Genomic DNA, 21976 nt, shown 5'->3' with positions numbered 1-21976 from the left:
ATAACCGTAAAATGAATTAGTAATACTAAGCATAGTGAATTCATTATATACCAGTTCATGTACATGTTTCCTTTCATATGACTACCACTTGAATGTGATAATTTTGGCATTGAATAAAAATACATTTTTACAACTTTGAATGATTGGATTGAAAATATAAAAATATGTGTAAATATACATTTCAACAATAATGTCAATAAGTACTACTATCTTTTATCAATTAAAAACAATACGCTATAAGCAATGTAAATTTCATTATTTTTCACCTCTACGGGGCTCAGTTCGCCAAGTTGTTTATTTTTTTATACATGTGATTGTGTGGAGATATGAGGCAGGGATACTTACCATGACTCTACTGGAGTCCATAATGGTATGAATCCTGTGGGCAACTGTCAGGACCGTACAATTCTTGAACCGACTTCTAATTGTTTCCTGTATCAACCTGTCAGTGCTGTCAAAAAAACCTCAGCTACTGAATATAACCTCATGCTACATTTAAGTGTTTACATGTTTACACATTCAGTCATCTCAGGCCTACTTGTTACAGTTAACAACATCAGAATTCAGCATGCTTGGCCTCTACGATTTCTATGATATTTGACTTAAATGAACTTATAGTTGACATTAAGATGCTGTAACCTAGAAGAAGATCCCTAGTCATTCTTTGACCTACTTGTTGTATTCTGTGATCTGCATTTGACCTGAACATATTATGGAACCTTATTTTGATTCCTTCACACTTTGTGACCACCACAGATTCTGTTATCTGACCCTTCCTGACTGTGACCTACTTCTGACCTCCACAGACTCCGTTACCTACTTGTGGTCCACATTGGCCGTGGCCTCGTCCAGCACCAGTATGTTGTTCTGTCGGAGGATGGCCCTGGCCAGACACACCAGCTGTCTCTGCCCCACACTCAGGTTCTGTCCGCTGTCAGACACCTCCATGTACAGTCCCTCTCTCTCACTCTGAACTTTCACCTTGAGCTGAACCTGTAATAGAATGCAATGTAGCTTAGACTTAATGCATCTGTAAACACTGATTAAATTTCAAGACTTATTACAACAATGATATTGTAACACACATCTGTCAGTCTTACTGCCATGTTTGTACCTGTTCTAGTGCTATCCATAGCTGGTCATCTGTGTATTCCTCAAAAGGATCCAAATTCTTCCTTAAAGTACCACTGAATAAAATTGGATCCTAAAAAAAAGTTTATTAATTCAGTTCCAATTTGAATGGGATCTATATAAAAAGTGCATGTATGTGCAGACCTGATAAAAAGAAAACTTGACTGTTAGATGACCCCCAGTGTTAAACAATGCCAACATAGTGGAACCCTAAACTGAAAACTTGTTGAGATTTTGCAAGATAACAAATTGTACTTGTGTATAAAATATACTCAAGTATAAAGTGTTCCAATTTCTTATATCAGTATGTGACTTGTATGGTTGACACTACCTGTGGAATGACAGAGATTTTATTCCTGAGTTCATGGAGGCCGATCTTTAACACATTGACACCGTCGATATAAATCTCCCCTGTAGGCTCCGCTAACCTCAGTAAAGCGGCCAGTAAAGAACTCTTCCCTGCTCCAGTCCTCCCCACAATCCCAATCTGAAAGGAAGATCAGACTTATCCCATTGTCAAAGCATGCTTTATTAGGTCCTCAAAATATCTTCGCTGATTGTCTTTAATTGATCATCTGGCTGTCTGCCGGTCTATCTGTCTGTCTGTGTGTCTTATGGTGTTTTACATGTACATCTGATTTAACTCTGAACTTACCTTCTCTCTGCTATTGATAAGACATGTTATATTGTGTAAGACTTGGTCAGTATCAGATGAGTACTGTAGTCCTACATTGACTAGTTTAATCTCCCCATTTTGAGGCCAAGAGGAAGGGGGCAGGGAATCGGAGACTTTGGGGGCCTCCTGTTCTAGCTTTGTGTAGAACACGATTCTTTCCACAGATGTCAGCTACAATCAGAGTCATTTAAAACTGCTTACAAGTAGAAATAACATAGAGCAAATTTCTTCTCTAAACACCCAAGAATATCTAGAATACATGTACAGAAAGATGTGAATGGATGTAAAATGGACTCTTACTAGTGTGTTTAAGTCGGCAGTTTTCCTCATCATATACGCAAAAGGGGTGGCCATTGTCAGCAAATAATTCAGAGCCATTCCAAACAGTCCCCCTGATAATCCAATCACTGAAACAGAAAACCAGTACTTACTATCTTACTGAGATCACTACTTTCTATCTTCCTGAGACTTCTACTTACAATCTTACTAGGACCACTACTTACTATCTTTCTGGGACAACTACTCACTATCTTACTGGGACCATTACTTTCTATCTAACTGGGACCACTACTTACTATCTTACTAACACCATTACTTTCTATCTAACTGTGACCAGTACTAACTATCTTACTGGGACCATTACTTACTATATTACTGGGACTACTACCTACTATCTGAGACCACTAATTACTATATGAGACCACTACTTACTATTTTTCTGGGACAACTACTTACTATCTGAGACCATTCCTTACTATCTTACTGGGACCACTACTTACTATTTTACTGGGACCACTACCTACGATCTTACTGGGACAACTACTTCCTATCTTACTGGGACCACTACTCACTATCTGAGACCACTACTTAATATCTTACTGGGACCATTACTTACTATCTAACTGGGACCACTACTTACTATCTGAGACCATTACTACCTATCTTACTGGAACCACTACTTACTATTTTACTGGGACCACTACTTACTATCTTACTTGGACCACTACTTACTGTCTTACTGGGACCACTACTTACTATTTTACTGGGACCACTACTTACTATCTTACTGGGAACATTACTAACTATTTTACTGGGACCACTTCTTATTATCTTACTGGGACCACTACTTACTATCTTACTGGAACCACTACTTACTATCTTACTGGGACCACTACTTACTATCTTACTGGGACCACTACCTACTTTCTGAGACCATTACTTATTTTCTAACTGGGACCATTACTTACTGTCTTCCTGGGACCACTACTTACTACCTGAGACCCTTCCTTTCTATCTAACTGGGATTACTACTTACCATTGAACTAAGATCAATACTTTCCATCTAACTGAAACCACTATTTACTATCTTACTGAGACCATTACTTACTATCTTACTGGGACCACTACATACCATTTTACTGGGACCATTACTTACTATCTTACTGGGACCACTACTTACAATTTTACTGGGACCAATACTTACTATTTTACTGGGGCCACTACTTCCTATCTTACTGGGACCACTACTTACTATCTGAGACCACTACCTACTATCTAACTGGGACCATTACTAACTATCTAACTGGGACCACTACTTACTCTCTTACGGGGAATACTACTTACTATCTTACTGGGACCACTACTTACTATCTTACTAGGACCACTACTTACAACTTTACTGGGACCAATACTTACTATCTTACTGGGACCACTTCTTACTATCTTACTGGGACCACTACTTACAACTTTATTGGGACCAATACTTACTATCTAACTGGGACCACTACTTACTCTCTTACTGGGACCACTTCTTACTATTTTACTGGGACCACTACTTACTATCTTACTGGGACCACTACTTACTATTTTACTGGGACCACTACTTACTATTTTACTGGGACCACTACTTAGTATCTTACTGGGACTATTACTTACTGTCTTCCTGGGACCACTACTTACTACCTGAGACCCTTCCTTTCTATCTAACTGGGAATACTACTTACCATCTTACTAAGACCAATACTTTCCATCTAACTGAAACCACTACTTACTATCTTACTGAGACCATTACTTACCATCTTACTGTGACGACTACTTACTATCTTACTGGGACCTCTACCTACTTTCTGAGACCATTACTTATTTTCTAACTGGGACCATTACTTACTGTCTTCCTGGGACCACTACTACCTATCTTACTGGGACTACTACTTTCTATCTTACTGGGACCACTACTTACCATTTTACTGGGACCATTACTTACTATCTTACTGGGACCACTACTTACAATTTTACTGGGACCAATACTTACTATTTTACTGGGGCCACTACTTCCTATCTTACTGGGACCACTACTTACTGTCTTCCTGGGACCACTACTTACTACCTGAGACCCTTCCTTTCTATCTAACTGGGAATACTACTTACCATCTTACTAAGACCAATACTTTCCATCTAACTGAAACCACTACTTACTATCTTACTGAGACCATTACTTACTATCTTACTGGGACCACTACTTACTATCTTTTTTTGGACCATTACTTACTATCTTACTGGGACCACTACTTACTATCTTACTGGGACCATTACTTACCATCTTACTGTGACGACTACTTACTATCTGAGACCATTACCTACTATCTTACTGGTACCATTACTTACTATCTTACTGGAACCACTACTTACTATCTTACTGGGACCTCTACCTACTTTCTGAGACCATTACTTATTTTCTAACTGGGACCATTACTTACTGTCTTCCTGGGACCTCTACTACCTATCTTACTGGGACTACTACTTTCTATCTTACTGGAACCACAACTTACTATCTTACTGGGACCACTACTTACTATCTTACTGGGACCACTACCTACTTTCTGAGACCATTACTTATTTTCTAACTGGGACCATTACTGACTCTCTTTCTGGGACCACTACTTACTATTTTACTATGACCATTACTTTCTATCTAACTGGGAACACTACTAACTATCTTACTGGGACCACTACTTACCATCTGACTAAGATCAATACTTTCTATCTAACTGAAACCACTACTTACTATCTTACTGAGACCACTACTTACTATCTTACTGGGACCACTACTTACTACTATACTGGGACCACTACTTACTATCTTACTGGGACCATTACTTATTATCTTACTTGGACCACTTCCTACTATCTGAGACCACTACTTACTATCTTACTGGGACCACTACTTACTATCTTACTGGGACCACTACCTACTATCTGAGACCACTACTTACTATTTTATTGGACCTATTACATACTATGTTAATGGGAACACTACTTACATTTAACATCTAACTGGGACCACTACTTATTATCTTACTGGGACCACTACTTACTATCTGAGACCACTACTTACTATCTTACTGGGACCACTACATTCCATCTGACTGGAACAACTGCTTACTATCTTACTGGTGCCACTTCTTACCATCTAATTGGGACCACTACTTACTATGTTATTGATACCACTACTTACTATGTTATTGATACCACAACTTACTATCCCTGAGAACCAATGACAACAAGATGACAAGGACAAAGTAGACATCCAGGATGAAAAGAGAGTTCACACTGAACCAGCGGATGGTGGACAGGTAAAGGAAGAAGGCACTGGTGTGTCGGTCCTGGAATCTGTCAAAATCCTGCAGGAACTTCCGACTCATCCCCAGGGCACGGATTGACTGGAGTCCCACCAGAGTGTCGGAGATGTGGGAGAAGATAGGACTCTGGGCTTAACAAAGAACAGGAGATTGAACAAAGTATGCATACTAAGATTTAAATTGGACTCATGGCTACCCTAATTAAAGAAACAAGGAGTGGAACAAACTGTACATGATAAAGGCTCAAATCATTGTTTTGTTACTTTAAGAAGATGATTTGACAAGGGTTGCCTGCAAGATCGTAGTGGCTTTTGTAGCTTCTAAGTAGATACATGTATCCAAGTCCTACTGAATGCACTGTATGTGTTAATGCTTCTTATGGATAAACTAAAATATAGTTTAAGATTATAATGGCCACATCAAACTAGTTAGCTGCTAAAATCTTGAACACAGTCTTGAACTTGCATTCTACTTACTCATGGCTTCTAAACGTTTCATATTTCTTGTAGTCGGTAACGAGAACCATCTTATTAAGTAAAGCACTATAACCAAGGGAGTCAAAGGTAACAGCAAGAAAGGATTGATGATACAGGTTATACCGATTTTCATTGCCAAGTGAACAGATATCTAAATTAAAATACAAAATGAAAGAGCTGACATTTAATATTTAGAACAATAAACATATGGGTCTTAAAGGTCAATTGAAAAAATATGACACAATTTTTAAAGGGGCATGGTCACGATTTTGTTAAAAAATTATTTTTCGGAATTTTATGTTATAATGCTTCAGGAAGGCTTTTTTAAATTTTGAGTTATAAGCAAGTTATAGAGCTTACAATTCTTTGCTTTGTAAACAAAGCTTTTGTTTACATTTTGAATGTTCAATTGAAAATTCTAGTTTTAGACCTAAATTGAATGTGTTTTGACGTTTGGAACTGTTTATTTATGCTTAAAATGAATATAAGAAGATAGACAAACCAGCTTGATAAAGAAATCTTACAAGTATATTGAACCTATGTAAACAAAAACAGGGCATGAGCCTTGTTTACATGACAAAGAATTGCGAGCTCTGTATCTTGCTTATATCTCTACAACTGACTTTCAAATTTCATTTGATAATTAGAAACGCATTTCTAAAGAATTGTAAATAATAGAAACAACAAAATAAAATTTTACCAAAATTGTGACCATGCCCCTTTAACCACACTTTACTTTATCTTCAAATAGTAAAATAAAGACACTGATTTTAATTTAATCAATACAAGAAGATTGGTATGCAATAGCTGTTTCCAAGATCCTGAGTTTCAAAAATAAAATTCAAGTTAAGGATTTCTTTTATCATATTGCAGATATTTAATGTGTGAAAAAATATGTTCCTGGGTAAAGGATCGAACTTACTTCTATGACCATGCATGTTAATGAAGGTATGAGTGAATCTATCAAACCCAAGTCTCGTGCAAATCTGTTCAGTATCTGACCTGAAAAGAGATCGACAGCATGATTTAAGTCAATCTTAAGGGTGACCATGAGAATACCGGTAAGACAGACAGACAAGATGGTGTCACATCTTCATAAATAGTCTCTTAAATACTCAGTTAACAAACAATAACATAAAGATACAAAGTTATTAGGTTATGAACATAGGGTTATTAGGGCTTTTCGACTTTCGGTCGAAAAGACCTATTGTTATTGTTCTGTTTCATTATTATTATTCTTCTCGACGACAAAGTTTCGTCAGCGATTTTTTGAGAACGTAACAGAAAAATAAAAATTTAATGTTAGATTCTTTTAGCAATTGTTTAGTTCTCCCGTATGTCCTCTTTTAGACTTCCGGTCTATATACTTCCGGTTTACACATGCAAAAAAAAAAATATTAAAAGGACCTTTGTATCTATTTTATTTTTTGATTATAAAGAAATTTTGGATTTAGAGACTTCTGTAATGAAAATTCCTTTGATTATGTAAATAGAGCAATCAGGGTCAATCAAATATATTCAATCATAAGCTATTCCTTGGGTGTGGTAAACTGTCTCAAACGATTTAATGATCCTCGGATGAGTCAGCAGAATTGACGGAGGGTATAAATAGGAAGCGCGTCTGCGCATAGTTGTTAGTCTGCTGATAGACGCAGAGGAGAGAAGATAGGTAAAGTTAGCTACTAGTAACTGGCTACTAGTAACTGGCTTCGAGAAGTAAGAAAACCTAGCTACTAGTAACTGGCTACGAGATGAAAGAAACTTGGCTACTCGTTACTTGTTACTGTTCATGTGAGTACAAATACCTAGGATTTTTATTTGTGTTCTTAAGATGAACATTGCACTATATCACTGTCAATTGTCAATATATCTCAAGTAGCTGTATATATAAATTGAAGATATATGCCAGACTTGCTAATATCAACATTATGTCAAGTCATCCACATAATAGCACGACACAATTACTCAGATATCCCTCTGTATGTAGTCAGCTACTTGTGAATTTTGTTACAAATATCCTTATATTTTGACGGTTTTGTCAATAAATTGCAAGTAGCTGTATATTTAAACTGAAGATATATGCCAGATATGCTATTATCAACATTCCTTCAAATCATCCACATAATATTACGACACAATTACTCAGATATCGCGCTTTATGTGGTCAGCTACTCGCGCTTTTTTGTTACGATTTTGGCGGTTTTGTCAATATATCTCAAGTACATGTAGCTGTATATTTAAATGGAAGATATATGCCAGACATGCTATTATCAACATTCCTTCAAGTCATCCACATAATATTACGACACAATTTCTCAGATATCTCTCTTTATGTAGTCAGCTACTTGTGCATTCTGTTACAAATATCGTTATTTATTGGTTGTTTTGTCAATATATCACAAGTAGCTGTATATTGAAATTGAACATATATGCCAGACATGCTATTATCAACATTCCTTCAATATTACGACACAATTAATCAGATATCCCTCTGTATATAGTCAGCTACTTGTGCATTTTGCTACAAACATCCTTATATTTTGGCGGGGTTGTCAATATATCTCAAGCAGCTGTATATTTAAATTGAAGATATATGCCAGATATGCTGTTATCAACATTCCTTCAAGTCATCCACTTATTATTACGACACAATTACTCAGATATCGCTCTTTATGTATTCAGCTACTCGCGCATTTTGTTGCAAATATCCTTATAATTTTGCGGTTTTGTCAATATATTGCAAGTAGCTGCATATTTAAACTGAAGATATATGCCAGACATGCTATTATCAAACTCCCTAAAGTCATCCACGTAATATTACGACACAATTACTCAGATATCTTTCTTTATGTAGTCAGCTACTTGTGCATTTTGTTACAAATATCGTTATTTTTTGGTGGTTTTGTCAATATATCAAAAGTTGCTTTATATTTAAATTGAAGATATATGCCAGACATGCTATTATCAACATTCCTTAAAGTCATCCACATAATATTACGACACAATTTCTCAGATATCTCTCTTTATGTAGTCAGCTACTTGTGCATTTTGTTACAAATATCTTTATTTTTTGGCGGGGTTGTCAATATATCTCAAGTAGCTGTATATTTAGATTGAAGATATATGCCAGATATGCTATTATCAACATTCCTTCAAGTCATCCACATATTATTACGACACAACTACTCAGATATCACTCTTTATGTGGTCAGCTACTCACGCATTTTGTTACAAATATCCTTATATTTTGACGGTTTTATCAATATATTGCAAGTAGCTGTATATTTAAACTGAAGATATATGCCCAACATGCTATTATCAAAATCCCTAAAGTCATCCACATTATATTACGACACAATTACTCAGATATCTTTCTTTATGTAGTCAGCTACTTGTGCATTTTGTTACAAATATCGTTAATTTTTGGTGGTTTTGTCAATATATCACAAGTAGCTGTATATTTAAATTAAAGATATATGCCAGACATGCTATTATCAACATTCCTTCAAATCATCCACATAATATTACGACACAATTACTCAGATATCGCGCTTAATGTGGTCAGCTACTCGCGCTTTTTTGTTACGATTTTGGCGGTTTTGTCAATATATCTCAAGTACATGTAGCTGTATATTTAAATGGAAGATATATGCCAGACATGCTATTATCAACATTCCTTCAAGTCATCCACATAATATTACGACACAATTTCTCAGATATCTCTCTTTATGTAGTCAGCTACTTGTGCATTCTGTTACAAATATCGTTATTTATTGGTTGTTTTGTCAATATATCACAAGTAGCTGTATATTTAAATTGAACATATATGCCAGACATGCTATTATCAACATTCCTTCAATATTACGACACAATTAATCAGATATCCCTCTGTATATAGTCAGCTACTTGTGCATTTTGCTACAAACATCCTTATATTTTGGCGGGGTTGTCAATATATCTCAAGCAGCTGTATATTTAAATTGAAGATATATGCCAGATATGCTGTTATCAACATTCCTTCAAGTCATCCACTTATTATTACGACACAATTACTCAGATATCGCTCTTTATGTATTCAGCTACTCGCGCATTTTGTTGCAAATATCCTTATATTTTGGCGGTTTTGTCAATATATTGCAAGTAGCTGCATATTTAAACTGAAGATATATGCCAGACATGCTATTATCAAACTCCCTAAAGTCATCCACGTAATATTACGACACAATTACTCAGATATCTTTCTTTATGTAGTCAGCTACTTGTGCATTTTGTTACAAATATCGTTATTTTTTGGTGGTTTTGTCAATATATCAAAAGTTGCTTTATATTTAAATTGAAGATATATGCCAGACATGCTATTATCAACATTCCTTAAAGTCATCCACATAATATTACGACACAATTTCTCAGATATCTCTCTTTATGTAGTCAGCTACTTGTGCATTTTGTTACAAATATCTTTATTTTTTGGCGGGGTTGTCAATATATCTCAAGTAGCTGTATATTTAGATTGAAGATATATGCCAGATATGCTATTATCAACATTCCTTCAAGTCATCCACATATTATTACGACACAACTACTCAGATATCACTCTTTATGTGGTCAGCTACTCACGCATTTTGTTACAAATATCCTTATATTTTGACGGTTTTATCAATATATTGCAAGTAGCTGTATATTTAAACTGAAGATATATGCCCAACATGCTATTATCAAAATCCCTAAAGTCATCCACATTATATTACGACACAATTACTCAGATATCTTTCTTTATGTAGTCAGCTACTTGTGCATTTTGTTACAAATATCGTTAATTTTTGGTGGTTTTGTCAATATATCACAAGTAGCTGTATATTTAAATTAAAGATATATGCCAGACATGCTATTATTAACATTCCTTCAAATCATCCACATAATATTACGACACAATTACTCAGATATCGCGCTTTATGTGGTCAGCTACTCGCGCTTTTTTGTTACGATTTTGGCGGTTTTGTCAATATATCTCAAGTACATGTAGCTGTATATTTAAATGGAAGATATATGCCAGACATGCTATTATCAACATTCCTTCAAGTCATCCACATAATATTACGACACAATTACTCAGATATCTTTCTTTATGTAGTCAGCTACTTGTGCATTTTGTTACAAATATCGTTATTTATTGGTTGTTTTGTCAATATATCACAAGTAGCTGTATATTTAAATTGAACATATATGCCAGACATGCTATTATCAACATTCCTTCAATATTACGACACAATTAATCAGATATCCCTCTGTATATAGTCAGCTACTTGTGCATTTTGCTACAAACATCCTTATATTTTGGCGGGGTTGTCAATATATCTCAAGCAGCTGTATATTTAAATTGAAGATATATGCCAGATATGCTGTTATCAACATTCCTTCAAGTCATCCACTTATTATTACGACACAATTACTCAGATATCGCTCTTTATGTATTCAGCTACTCGCGCATTTTGTTGCAAATATCCTTATATTTTGGCGGTTTTGTCAATATATTGCAAGTAGCTGCATATTTAAACTGAAGATATATGCCAGACATGTTATTATCAAACTCCCTAAAGTCATCCACGTAATATTACGACACAATTACTCAGATATCTTTCTTTATGTAGTCAGCTACTTGTGCATTTTGTTACAAATATCGTTATTTTTTGGTGGTTTTGTCAATATATCAAAAGTTGCTTTATATTTAAATTGAAGATATATGCCAGACATGCTATTATCAACATTCCTTAAAGTCATCCACATAATATTACGACACAATTTCTCAGATATCTCTCTTTATGTAGTCAGCTACTTGTGCATTTTGTTACAAATATCTTTATTTTTTGGCGGGGTTGTCAATATATCTCAAGTAGCTGTATATTTAGATTGAAGATATATGCCAGATATGCTATTATCAACATTCCTTCAAGTCATCCACATATTATTACGACACAATTACTCAGATTTCGCTCTTTATGTGGTCAGCTACTCACGCATTTTGTTACAAATATCCTTATATTTTGACGGTTTTATCAATATATTGCAAGTAGCTGTATATTTAAACTGAAGATATATGCCCAACATGCTATTATCAAAATCCCTTAAGTCATCCACATTATATTACGACACAATTACTCAGATATCTTTCTTTATGTAGTCAGCTACTTGTGCATTTTGTTACAAATATCGTTAATTTTTGGTGGTTTTGTCAATATATCACAAGTAGCTGTATATTTAAATTAAAGATATATGCCAGACATGCTATTATCAACATTCCTTCAAATCATCCACATAATATTACGACACAATTACTCAGATATCGCGCTTTATGTGGTCAGCTACTCGCGCTTTTTTGTTACGATTTTGGCGGTTTTGTCAATATATCTCAAGTACATGTAGCTGTATCTTTAAATGGAAGATATATGCCAGACATGCTATTATCAACATTCCTTCAAGTCATCCACATAATATTACGACACAATTTCTCAGATATCTCTCTTTATGTAGTCAGCTACTTGTGCATTCTGTTACAAATATCGTTATTTATTGGTTGTTTTGTCAATATATCACAAGTAGCTGTATATTTAAATTGAACATATATGCCAGACATGCTATTATCAACATTCCTTCAATATTACGACACAATTAATCAGATATCCCTCTGTATATAGTCAGCTACTTGTGCATTTTGCTACAAACATCCTTATATTTTGGCGGGGTTGTCAATATATCTCAAGCAGCTGTATATTTAAATTGAAGATATATGCCAGATATGCTGTTATCAACATTCCTTCAAGTCATCCACTTATTATTACGACACAATTACTCAGATATCGCTCTTTATGTATTCAGCTACTCGCGCATTTTGTTGCAAATATCCTTATAATTTTGCGGTTTTGTCAATATATTGCAAGTAGCTGCATATTTAAACTGAAGATATATGCCAGACATGCTATTATCAAACTCCCTAAAGTCATCCACGTAATAGTACGACACAATTACTCAGATATCTTTCTTTATGTAGTCAGCTACTTGTGCATTTTGTTACAAATATCGTTTTTTTTTGGTGGTTTTGTCAATATATCAAAAGTTGCTTTATATTTAAATTGAAGATATATGCCAGACATGCTATTATCAACATTCCTTAAAGTCATCCACTTAATATTACGACACAATTTCTCAGATATCTCTCTTTATGTAGTCAGCTACTTGTGCATTTGGTTACAAATATCTTTATTTTTTGGCGGGGTTGTCAATATATCTCAAGTAGCTGTATATTTAGATTGAAGATATATGCCAGATATGCTATTATCAACATTCCTTCAAGTCATCCACATATTATTACGACACAATTACTCAGATTTCGCTCTTTATGTGGTCAGCTACTCACGCATTTTGTTACAAATATCCTTATATTTTGACGGTTTTATCAATATATTGCAAGTAGCTGTATATTTAAACTGAGGATATATGCCCAACATGCTATTATCAAAATCCCTAAAGTCATCCACATTATATTACGACACAATTACTCAGATATCTTTCTTTATGTAGTCAGCTACTTGTGCATTTTGTTACAAATATCGTTAATTTTTGGTGGTTTTGTCAATATATCACAAGTAGCTGTATATTTAAATTAAAGATATATGCCAGACATGCTATTATCAACATTCCTTCAAGTCATCCACATAATATTACAACACAATTACTCAGATATCCCTCTGTATGCAGTCAGCTACTTGAGATATATTGACAAAAATAAAGATATTTGTAACGAAATGCACAAGCTGACTACATAGAGAGAGATATCTGAGTAATTGTGTCGTAATATTATGTGGATGACTTGACAGAATGTTGATATTAGCATGTCTGGCATATATCTTCAATCTTTATATTCAGCTAATTGACAAAACCGCCAAAAAATAAAGATATTTGTAACGAAATGCACAAGTAGCTGACTACATAATGAGAGATATCTGAATAATTATGTGATCTTATTATGTGGATGACTTCACAGAATGTTGATATTAGCATGTCTGGCTTATATCTTCAATCTATATATTCAGCTACTTGAGATATATTGACAAAACAGCCAAAAAAAGATGATATTTGTAACGAAATGCACAAGTAGCTGACTACATAAAGAGAGATATCTGAGTAATTGTGTCGTAATATTATGTGGATGACTTGGCAGAATGTTGATATTAGCATGTCTGGCATATATCTTCAATCTATATATTCAGCTACTTGAGATATATTGACAAAACAGCGAAAAATAAAGATATTTGTAACAAAATGCACAAGTAGCTGACTACATAAAGAGAGATATCTGAGTAATTGTGTGATCATATTATGTGGATAACTTCACAGAATGTTGATATTAGCAAGTCGGGCATATATCTTCAGTCTATATATACATCTACTTGAGATATATTGACAATTGACAGTGATATAGTGCAATGTACATCGAAAGAACACAAAATGAAATCCTTGGAATGTGTTCTAACATGGACAGTAAGAAGTAACTAGAAGCCAAGTTTCTTTCATCTCGTAGCCAGTTACTAGTAGCTAGCTTTTCTTACTTCTCGTAGCCAGTTAGTAGTAACCAGTTACTAGTAGCCAACTTTTATTTAATCTCGTAGCCAGTTACTAGTAGCTAGCTTTTCTTACTTCTCGTAGCCAGTTACTAGTAGCCAGTTACTAGTAGCTAACTTTACCTATCTGAGGAGAGAAGACATCATTCAGAGATCAGAGTTACAGCGATAATAGTAGGTACGGGTTTATGTTTCATTTGCGGGACCCCAAAATACTGCGGGTGGACCATTTGAAACATTAGAGTATATCATATAGTCCGGGAGCATAGGCTCAGAAATAAATAAGTTCGGACTAGGTTCAGAACAGGGTCTGAAACGGTGGTCTGAAACAGTGGTTTCAGACCAAGTGCTGTACAAGGATAGCGAAAGGAAAATTATACGTTATAAATCAGTTAGAATCATCGTGTTTGATTTAATTTGATGAACAGTGTTTAAGAGTTGATTTTATTCCAATCATTTAGAAACGTAGGAAACGTTTCGGGAAAATTAATATCTGTGGTTTTAACCCACATTACACGTTACAAATTTTTGGTGGCAGCGGTGGGATAATTCAAACGAACTTAATTTTCTTTTCATTGTGATTAAGCTTTTCAAACTATTGTAGTTTTAGATAGAATTTTGTATGTTCATATTTACTTTTCATGTTTGAAACAAGTTATTAAGAGATATTCATACAGGGTTAAATAATAAAAATCATGGATAAGATAGATGAAGAAATCAGTTTTCTGGAGGAGAGAATTAAGGAGCTTTCGAATGTAAGCATGGAGATTAAAGAGCACAGGACACAGTCAACGCCTGGGACTGTGAGAGATTCGGGAATTGGAGCGTCTGGACGTGGTGTAGAACATACCGTGGAAGAAAACTATGATGCCAAAGGTGCAAGACCTAGACCAAGATGTATGCCCAGACAGAAGATTCGTTTGAACTTTACGATAGAAATGACAGGGTTCAAAAGGAAACAACGCCGATGTATTTAGATACGCCAGACAATATGCCAAGAAATATAACATCGCGTAGAAACAGGGATGTGCCGCAAGTTCGCACTTATGATGATCAAGAGAATACATATAAGCCTGGTAAGCTGAAGCCAGCAATCTACGATGGGTCAACACCATGGGTGGATTATAAATCACATTTTAATGCGTGTGCTTGTTTGAACCATTGGTCCGAGGCTGAACAGGGAATGTATCTGGCTGTTTCCCTTATAGGTCAGGCTCAAGGAGTACTTGGAAACATGGCTGAAACATTACAGATGAATTTCAGTGCACTATCAAAAGCTCTAGAAGAGAGATTTTCCCCAGCCAACCAAACAGAACTATATAGAGTTCAGTCAGAGAAAGAAGACAAAAAGCTAGTGAGACAATACCACAGCTCGGACAAGATGTCAGACGATTGACACGGCTGGTCTATCCTACTGCCCCAGCGGATGTTTGTGAAACTCTCGCCAAAGATTATTTCATTGATGCTCTTACAGGCGCATACATGCGTCTGAGGATAAAACAATCCAGGCCACAGGATCTCAACGATGCTATCAGACACGCAGAAGAGCTTGGTGCAAAACGTAAAATGTATGAAGAAACCGGATTTCTAAGAGAAGTTGGGGATCAAATTAAGCCTGAACCAAAGCGTGAAAGGTTGGAGGAAACTGTCGGTTCAATAAAGGAGATATTGGTTAAACTGCAGAAAGAAATTAATGATTTGAAACATGAAAAGAAGGGATCTCATAGAACCGACAATGTGCCAACAAATCCTATGAAGTGTTACAATTACGGCAAACCTGGTCATATAAAGAGAAATTGCAGACTTAACCAGTCAAACAGAAAGAATGATCAGAAGTTTCAACTACTGAACAAAAACAAAGTTGACAAACCCAGTGAAAGAAAAACCGGCAGCTCCCGACATTTCAAAAAGGCAACGCATAGAATGAGAAAACCAACTGCAACACGTGGGTACCAAGGAAGCATTGGAGTTCAAAGAAATGCTAATGAACCAGGAATGTATGTCAGAGGAAACATAAATGATATTCCTGCCATGACGTTAGTTGATACAGGGACTACAGTCACACTAGTGTCTCGGGAAAAGTTTGAAGAGATGAATAAAAAGTGCAAAATAGAATTAGCTGAAACGAATCAAAGTATTCTATCAGCGTCTGGACCGCCTCTTCAAATTTACGGTAAAGCACTTGTCAAATTTAAGTTTGGCGACAAAATATTATATCAGACAACACTGGTTGCTGACATGACTGTTGATGCTGTTCTGGGCCTTGATTGTTTGAAGGCTTACAAGGGCATTCTTAATTTGCAGGACAGAACACTGAGTTTGAGGGGAGAATTGGATGTTTTAGAATTGTAGCACTGGAAACTGTATCCATATCATCCAAAATAGAAATTGTTACAAAAGGAAAAGTTGTAGTTCCAGAGAACGAAGAGATGCACTTAGATGTTGGAGTAGTGGAACCAGCAGAAACGTTTTTGAGTTCTGGCAGAGGATTGGTTGGAAGAACAGTAGTGAAAGGTAGTTCTACTGTTCCAGTAAGACTCTTTAATCCGTCTGACAACAATGTAATAATCCACACTGGAACAACGGTTGGGCAATTGTCACACATAGACCGTATAATAGAGGAAAAATACTAAGCTACAGTTGAGAAACTGCCTGAGCATTTAGAGGAGTTGTATAGAAGGACTAGCCAAAATATGAGTAAGACAGAAGCAGGTGCAGTCAAAACACTCCTAATAAACTATGCTAATCTATTTACAAAGTCCGATAAAGACATGGGAAGAACAGGACTTGCTTAACATATCATTGACACCGGAGATCACAAACCCATCAAGGAAGCTCCTAGACGACTCCCAGAACACATGAATACAGAAGTAGAAAAGCATGTGAAGGAAATGATGGAGAACAAGATAATAGAACCCTCAAACAGTCCTTGGGCTTCTAGAGTGGTGCTTGTGAAAAAGAAGGATGGCTCTACACGATTTTGTGTAGACTATAGGCGTTTGAATGCTATAACTGAAAAAGACGCCTATCCAATTCCACGCATTGATGAGACCCTGGACCAAATGGCAGGGTGCAAATGGTTTTCAACCCTCGATTTACACTCAGGCTATTGGCAGATTGAGATGGACCCAAAAGACAAAGTCAAGACAGCATTCGTCACTCGAAATGGGCTATATCAATTCAATGTGATGCCCTTCGGGCTGTGCAACGCCCCAGCAACGTTCGAGAGGCTAATGGAGTTAACATTACAAGGGTTGCACTGGGACATTTGTCTCATCTAATTAGATGATGTCATTGTAAATGCAATGACATTTGATGAAATGAAGACTAATTTGTCGAGAGTCTTCGACAAACTTGCAGCAGCTGGACTAAAACTGAAGGCGAAAAAGTGCACGCTATTTTCACGAAGTGTCGATTACCTAGGACATTTTGTGTCTGAACATGGTATTTCCACAGACCCAAAAAAGACTGAAGTTATTAAGAAATGGCCCCAACCTTGTAATGTAACAGAACTAAGATCCTTCATTGGTTTCTGTAGTTATTATCGTAAATTCGTTCCAAACTTTGCAGTTTTGGCGAAACCATTACATGTTTTGACAGAGAAGGGAACAAAATTCATTTGGTCTAGCGACTGTCAAACGTCAAAACGTCAAACTTAGCTGAAACTAGTTAATAAAATTGTATGTAGAAAATGGACAGTGTTCGAGACAAATGACGAAATACTCCAGCAAGTTATTCCTCTTTCTGACAGAAGAACGATTTTGAGACTTTGTCATGATGAAAGAAACTCGGGACATCTTGGAGTACATAAAACGATGTCAAGAGTTAGGCAAAGGTTCTACTGGCCTGGCTTGCAACAAGACGTTAGACAATATGTCACAGGCTATGATATTTGTATGAAGCGGAAGAATCCAAACAAGAAAAAGATAGCACCGATGCAGATAGTTCCATCAGGAATGCCCTTAGAGCGCATAGCAGCTGATATTCTCGGCGAACTTCCAGTTACGGAAAATGACAACAGATATATTTTAGTAGTCTCAGACTACTTTACCAAGTGGACGGAGGCTTTTCTTATGCCAAACATAGAGGCTAAGACCGTGGCTAAATTGATTGTAGAGGAAGTTATTGTAAGGCTTGGGACACCTTAAATAATACATTCTGACCAAGGCAGGCAATTTGAATGTGATTTTTTTAGGGAAGTGTGTAAACTTTTAAACATTCAGAAAACGAGAACCAATGCCTACCATCCCCAGTCTGATGGGATGGTAGAAAGGTTCAACCGAACCTTGACAAGCATGCTGAGCGCATACATACAGGAAAATCAAAGAGATTGGGACACACATATTCCCTATATTATGATGGCATATAGGTCAGCTGAGCATGAATCAACAGGTTTTACACCTAACATGCTTATGCTAGGAAGTGAAACGTCTTTGCCATTGAATTTGAAGTTCGACATGCCAGAGCCTCTAAAAGAAATGAGTCCAAATGAAAGGGCTTGGACTCTTAGAGAGAGAATAGAGAGAACTCACAGTTTTGTTCGTCACTACACAGAAGCTGCTATGAATAGACAGAAAAACTATCATAACATGAAGATGTCTTGGGAGAAATTAAAACCAGGGGACCAAGTTTTTGTTTATTTCCCACAAAAGAAAATAGGCTGTTCTCCGAAACTCACTTCATTTTTGCGCGGGCCATTTGACGTCCTTGAAAAATGGTCAGATGTTCTCTACGCTGTTAACTGTGGAAGAAAAGGAGAAAGGCAGATCATACATTGTGATCGTTTACGCAAAAAGAGGGATCAAACTCTCAGAGGAGAGGATACTGGTTTAATTACCGAGCTGTTAGACAGTTATACTGAAACAGATGAAGAAGAGCAAGAAACTGATAAGATTTTAGAGAGTGTTGATGAACTTGTCGAGTCTGCCAGGCCTTAAAGAAAATGTGGCCGTCCAAAGTGGTTAGAGGACTATGAGTCCTATTAAGTTGTGTAAAACTTTATTATTTAGTAAGAAAGCTGTTAATTTTTTTTTTTATTTTGTAGAAAATGCCGAACCTGAAAGTTACAAAAGCTAAAGTTAGAAATCAGATGTCCATTGTGTGAAGGTAAAGTTGTTGATTACCAATGGCCTGAACATTTGATGAGATGCGCGGGAGGCAAATTTCTTTGCAAGACGTGTGGAAAATTATTCAAGAAGAAGGAATATTTGATCAGACATGAGAAGAAATTCCATGAGAAAGAATCAGTCAATCAAAATGACAATGGTGTTGACAGCGGCGATGAAGAGTGGCTTACACAGGACCCAGGTGATTTGCTTGGACATGTATCCAGTACAGATGACAGTACCAGTGACGAGGGAGCTGAGTCCTGTGAACACAATTCAGAGGAGATTAAAGAGCAGGTTTGAGCAGCGTCAAATGAAGATAAGGGTGAAAGTTAGAAAGAGAAGCATAGTGCGAAACCAGAGAGCCGTAGTCCTTTGGAAAAGGGTAGAGTTGTGCGAAAGCGTACAGAACCAGCTCCAGTGGTTTCAACCCAAAGCAGTGGGGTCTGCACATCTTCCGTATCGAGGTTCAGTTTTGGAACGACATACAAGTCATCGAGCACACAAACGGAGAATCAGTCTGGTGATGGACAAAAGAGAGTTTTGAAGAAGCGGAAGTTGCACAAAGTCGTGTCAACCTACACCAAGGATGACAAGCAGGTTGAAGAAATTGTGGAAGAGGAAGAATTCGAGTACGTGGAATGAAGGACATTGATTGATGTGAACAGGCAGAAACCTGTTATGCTTCTGAAACATTTTGTTTTGTTGAATAACTTTATCAAAAATGTATTATAAAAAAAAGTTCGTATTTTGTTTTATTTCATATGCAGGGTCGCATATATTTCGGAGGCGTGGGTAATGTAATGAAAATTCCTTTGATTATGTAAATAGAGCAATCAGGGTCAATCAAATATATTCAATCATAAGCTATTCCTTGGGTGTGGTTAACTGTCTCAAACGTTTTAATGACCCTGCGATGAGTCAGCAGAATTGACGTAGGGTATAAATAGGAAGCGCGTCTGCGCATAGTTGTTAGTCTGCTAATAGACGCAGAGGAGAGAAGACATCATTCAGAGATCAGAGTTACAGCGATAATAGTAGGTACGGGTTTATGTTTTATTTGCGGGACCCCAAAATACTGCGGGTGGTCCATTTGAAACATTAGAGCATATCATATAGTCCGGGAGCATAGGTTCAGAAATAAATAAGTTCGGACTAGGTTCAGAACAGGGTCTGAAACGATGGTCTGAAACAGTGGTTTCAGACCAAGTGCTGTACAAGGATAGCGAAAGGAAAATTATACGTTATAAATCAGTTAGAATCATCGTGTTTGATTTAATTTGATGAACAGTGTTTAAGAGTTGATTTTATTCCAATCATTTAGAAACGTAGGAAACGTTTAGGGAAAATTAATATCTGTGGTTTTAACCCACATTACACGTTACACTTATAGTATAATATACGAAATCGTAAGCGACAACTTTTTTGTATCTCTTTCTGTTTTTGAGATATTAGACTTTAAACTATGAGAAAAGGGGGGATGAAAAAACTAAAAATTGAAATAACCACCAAATGTTTTAAATGAGGAATGGAAAATGTTTAAACTGTCATAAATATCATATATTTAAAGTTTCGTTTGAAATCATTGAGAAATTCTGGTTTTATAAGTTGATAAAAAATCGTCTATGGGTGTTTTTATGTTAAACTGAATTCACGCGTGCCACTTTTTCTCAAACAGTTTTCAAGTAAATATTTTCATATTTAATATTTATATTGAGGGACCTAACTTGCAGAACGGAAAATGTTTTGAGATAAAAATTTTGAAAGATAAGGGATCTAGAAGGGTCGAAGCTAAAAACAACCCTATAGTTGTATTTTTTTTTTTTTTTTTCATTCGATTTTTAAAATCTTTTCGGTTTTAAGTTTTGAGTAAAGAGTACAATTAAAAAATTATGGTCCGTAGGGCCATTTTTTGACTCTTTTAGGAGTATTATAGGGGCATGGTCACGATTTTGGTTAAATTTTTATTTTTCTGTTTTTATTATTTACAATGCTTTAGGAATACATTTCTAATGATCAAATGAATTTGGAGAGTCAATCGTAGAGTTATAAGCAAAATACAGAGCTCACAACTCTTTGTAATGTAAACAAGGCTCATGCCCTGTTTTTGTTTACATATGTTAAATATACCAGTAAAAATCTTTTTCAAACTGATTTTTCTATCTTCTTATTCATTTTAAGCATAAACAAACAGTTACTTAAGTTTAACACATTATGTTTGGTATAAAACTGTAATTTTCACTTCAACATTCAAAATGTAATCAAAGGCTTTGTTTAAATAGCAAAGAATTGTAAGCTCTGTAACTCGCTTATAACTCAACAAATGACACTCAAA

At 35.9% G+C, this 21976-nt stretch overlaps 1 protein-coding gene across 1 annotated transcript in view; it reads right to left on the bottom strand.

Annotated features, from left to right (window-relative positions):
• LOC136269632 (ATP-binding cassette sub-family C member 4-like) overlaps nt 1-21976 on the bottom strand; it is an 84526-nt gene that overhangs the window by 309 nt on the left and 62241 nt on the right. Inside the window, exons 20-28 of the mRNA XM_066077368.1 lie at nt 6844-6923; nt 5922-6072; nt 5346-5576; nt 2108-2214; nt 1787-1978; nt 1463-1618; nt 1115-1204; nt 821-993; nt 346-451 (exon numbers count right to left, since the gene is read on the bottom strand). Coding sequence (XP_065933440.1) covers nt 346-451; nt 821-993; nt 1115-1204; nt 1463-1618; nt 1787-1978; nt 2108-2214; nt 5346-5576; nt 5922-6072; nt 6844-6923 — 1286 coding nt within the window. The remainder of the gene's footprint in view (nt 1-345; nt 452-820; nt 994-1114; nt 1205-1462; nt 1619-1786; nt 1979-2107; nt 2215-5345; nt 5577-5921; nt 6073-6843; nt 6924-21976) is intronic.

This window comes from Magallana gigas, chromosome 2, assembly GCF_963853765.1.
Source record: "Magallana gigas chromosome 2, xbMagGiga1.1, whole genome shotgun sequence".
Classification (NCBI taxonomy): Eukaryota; Metazoa; Mollusca; class Bivalvia; order Ostreida; family Ostreidae; genus Magallana; species Magallana gigas.
This window is presented reverse-complemented; position numbering and strand designations above follow the sequence as displayed.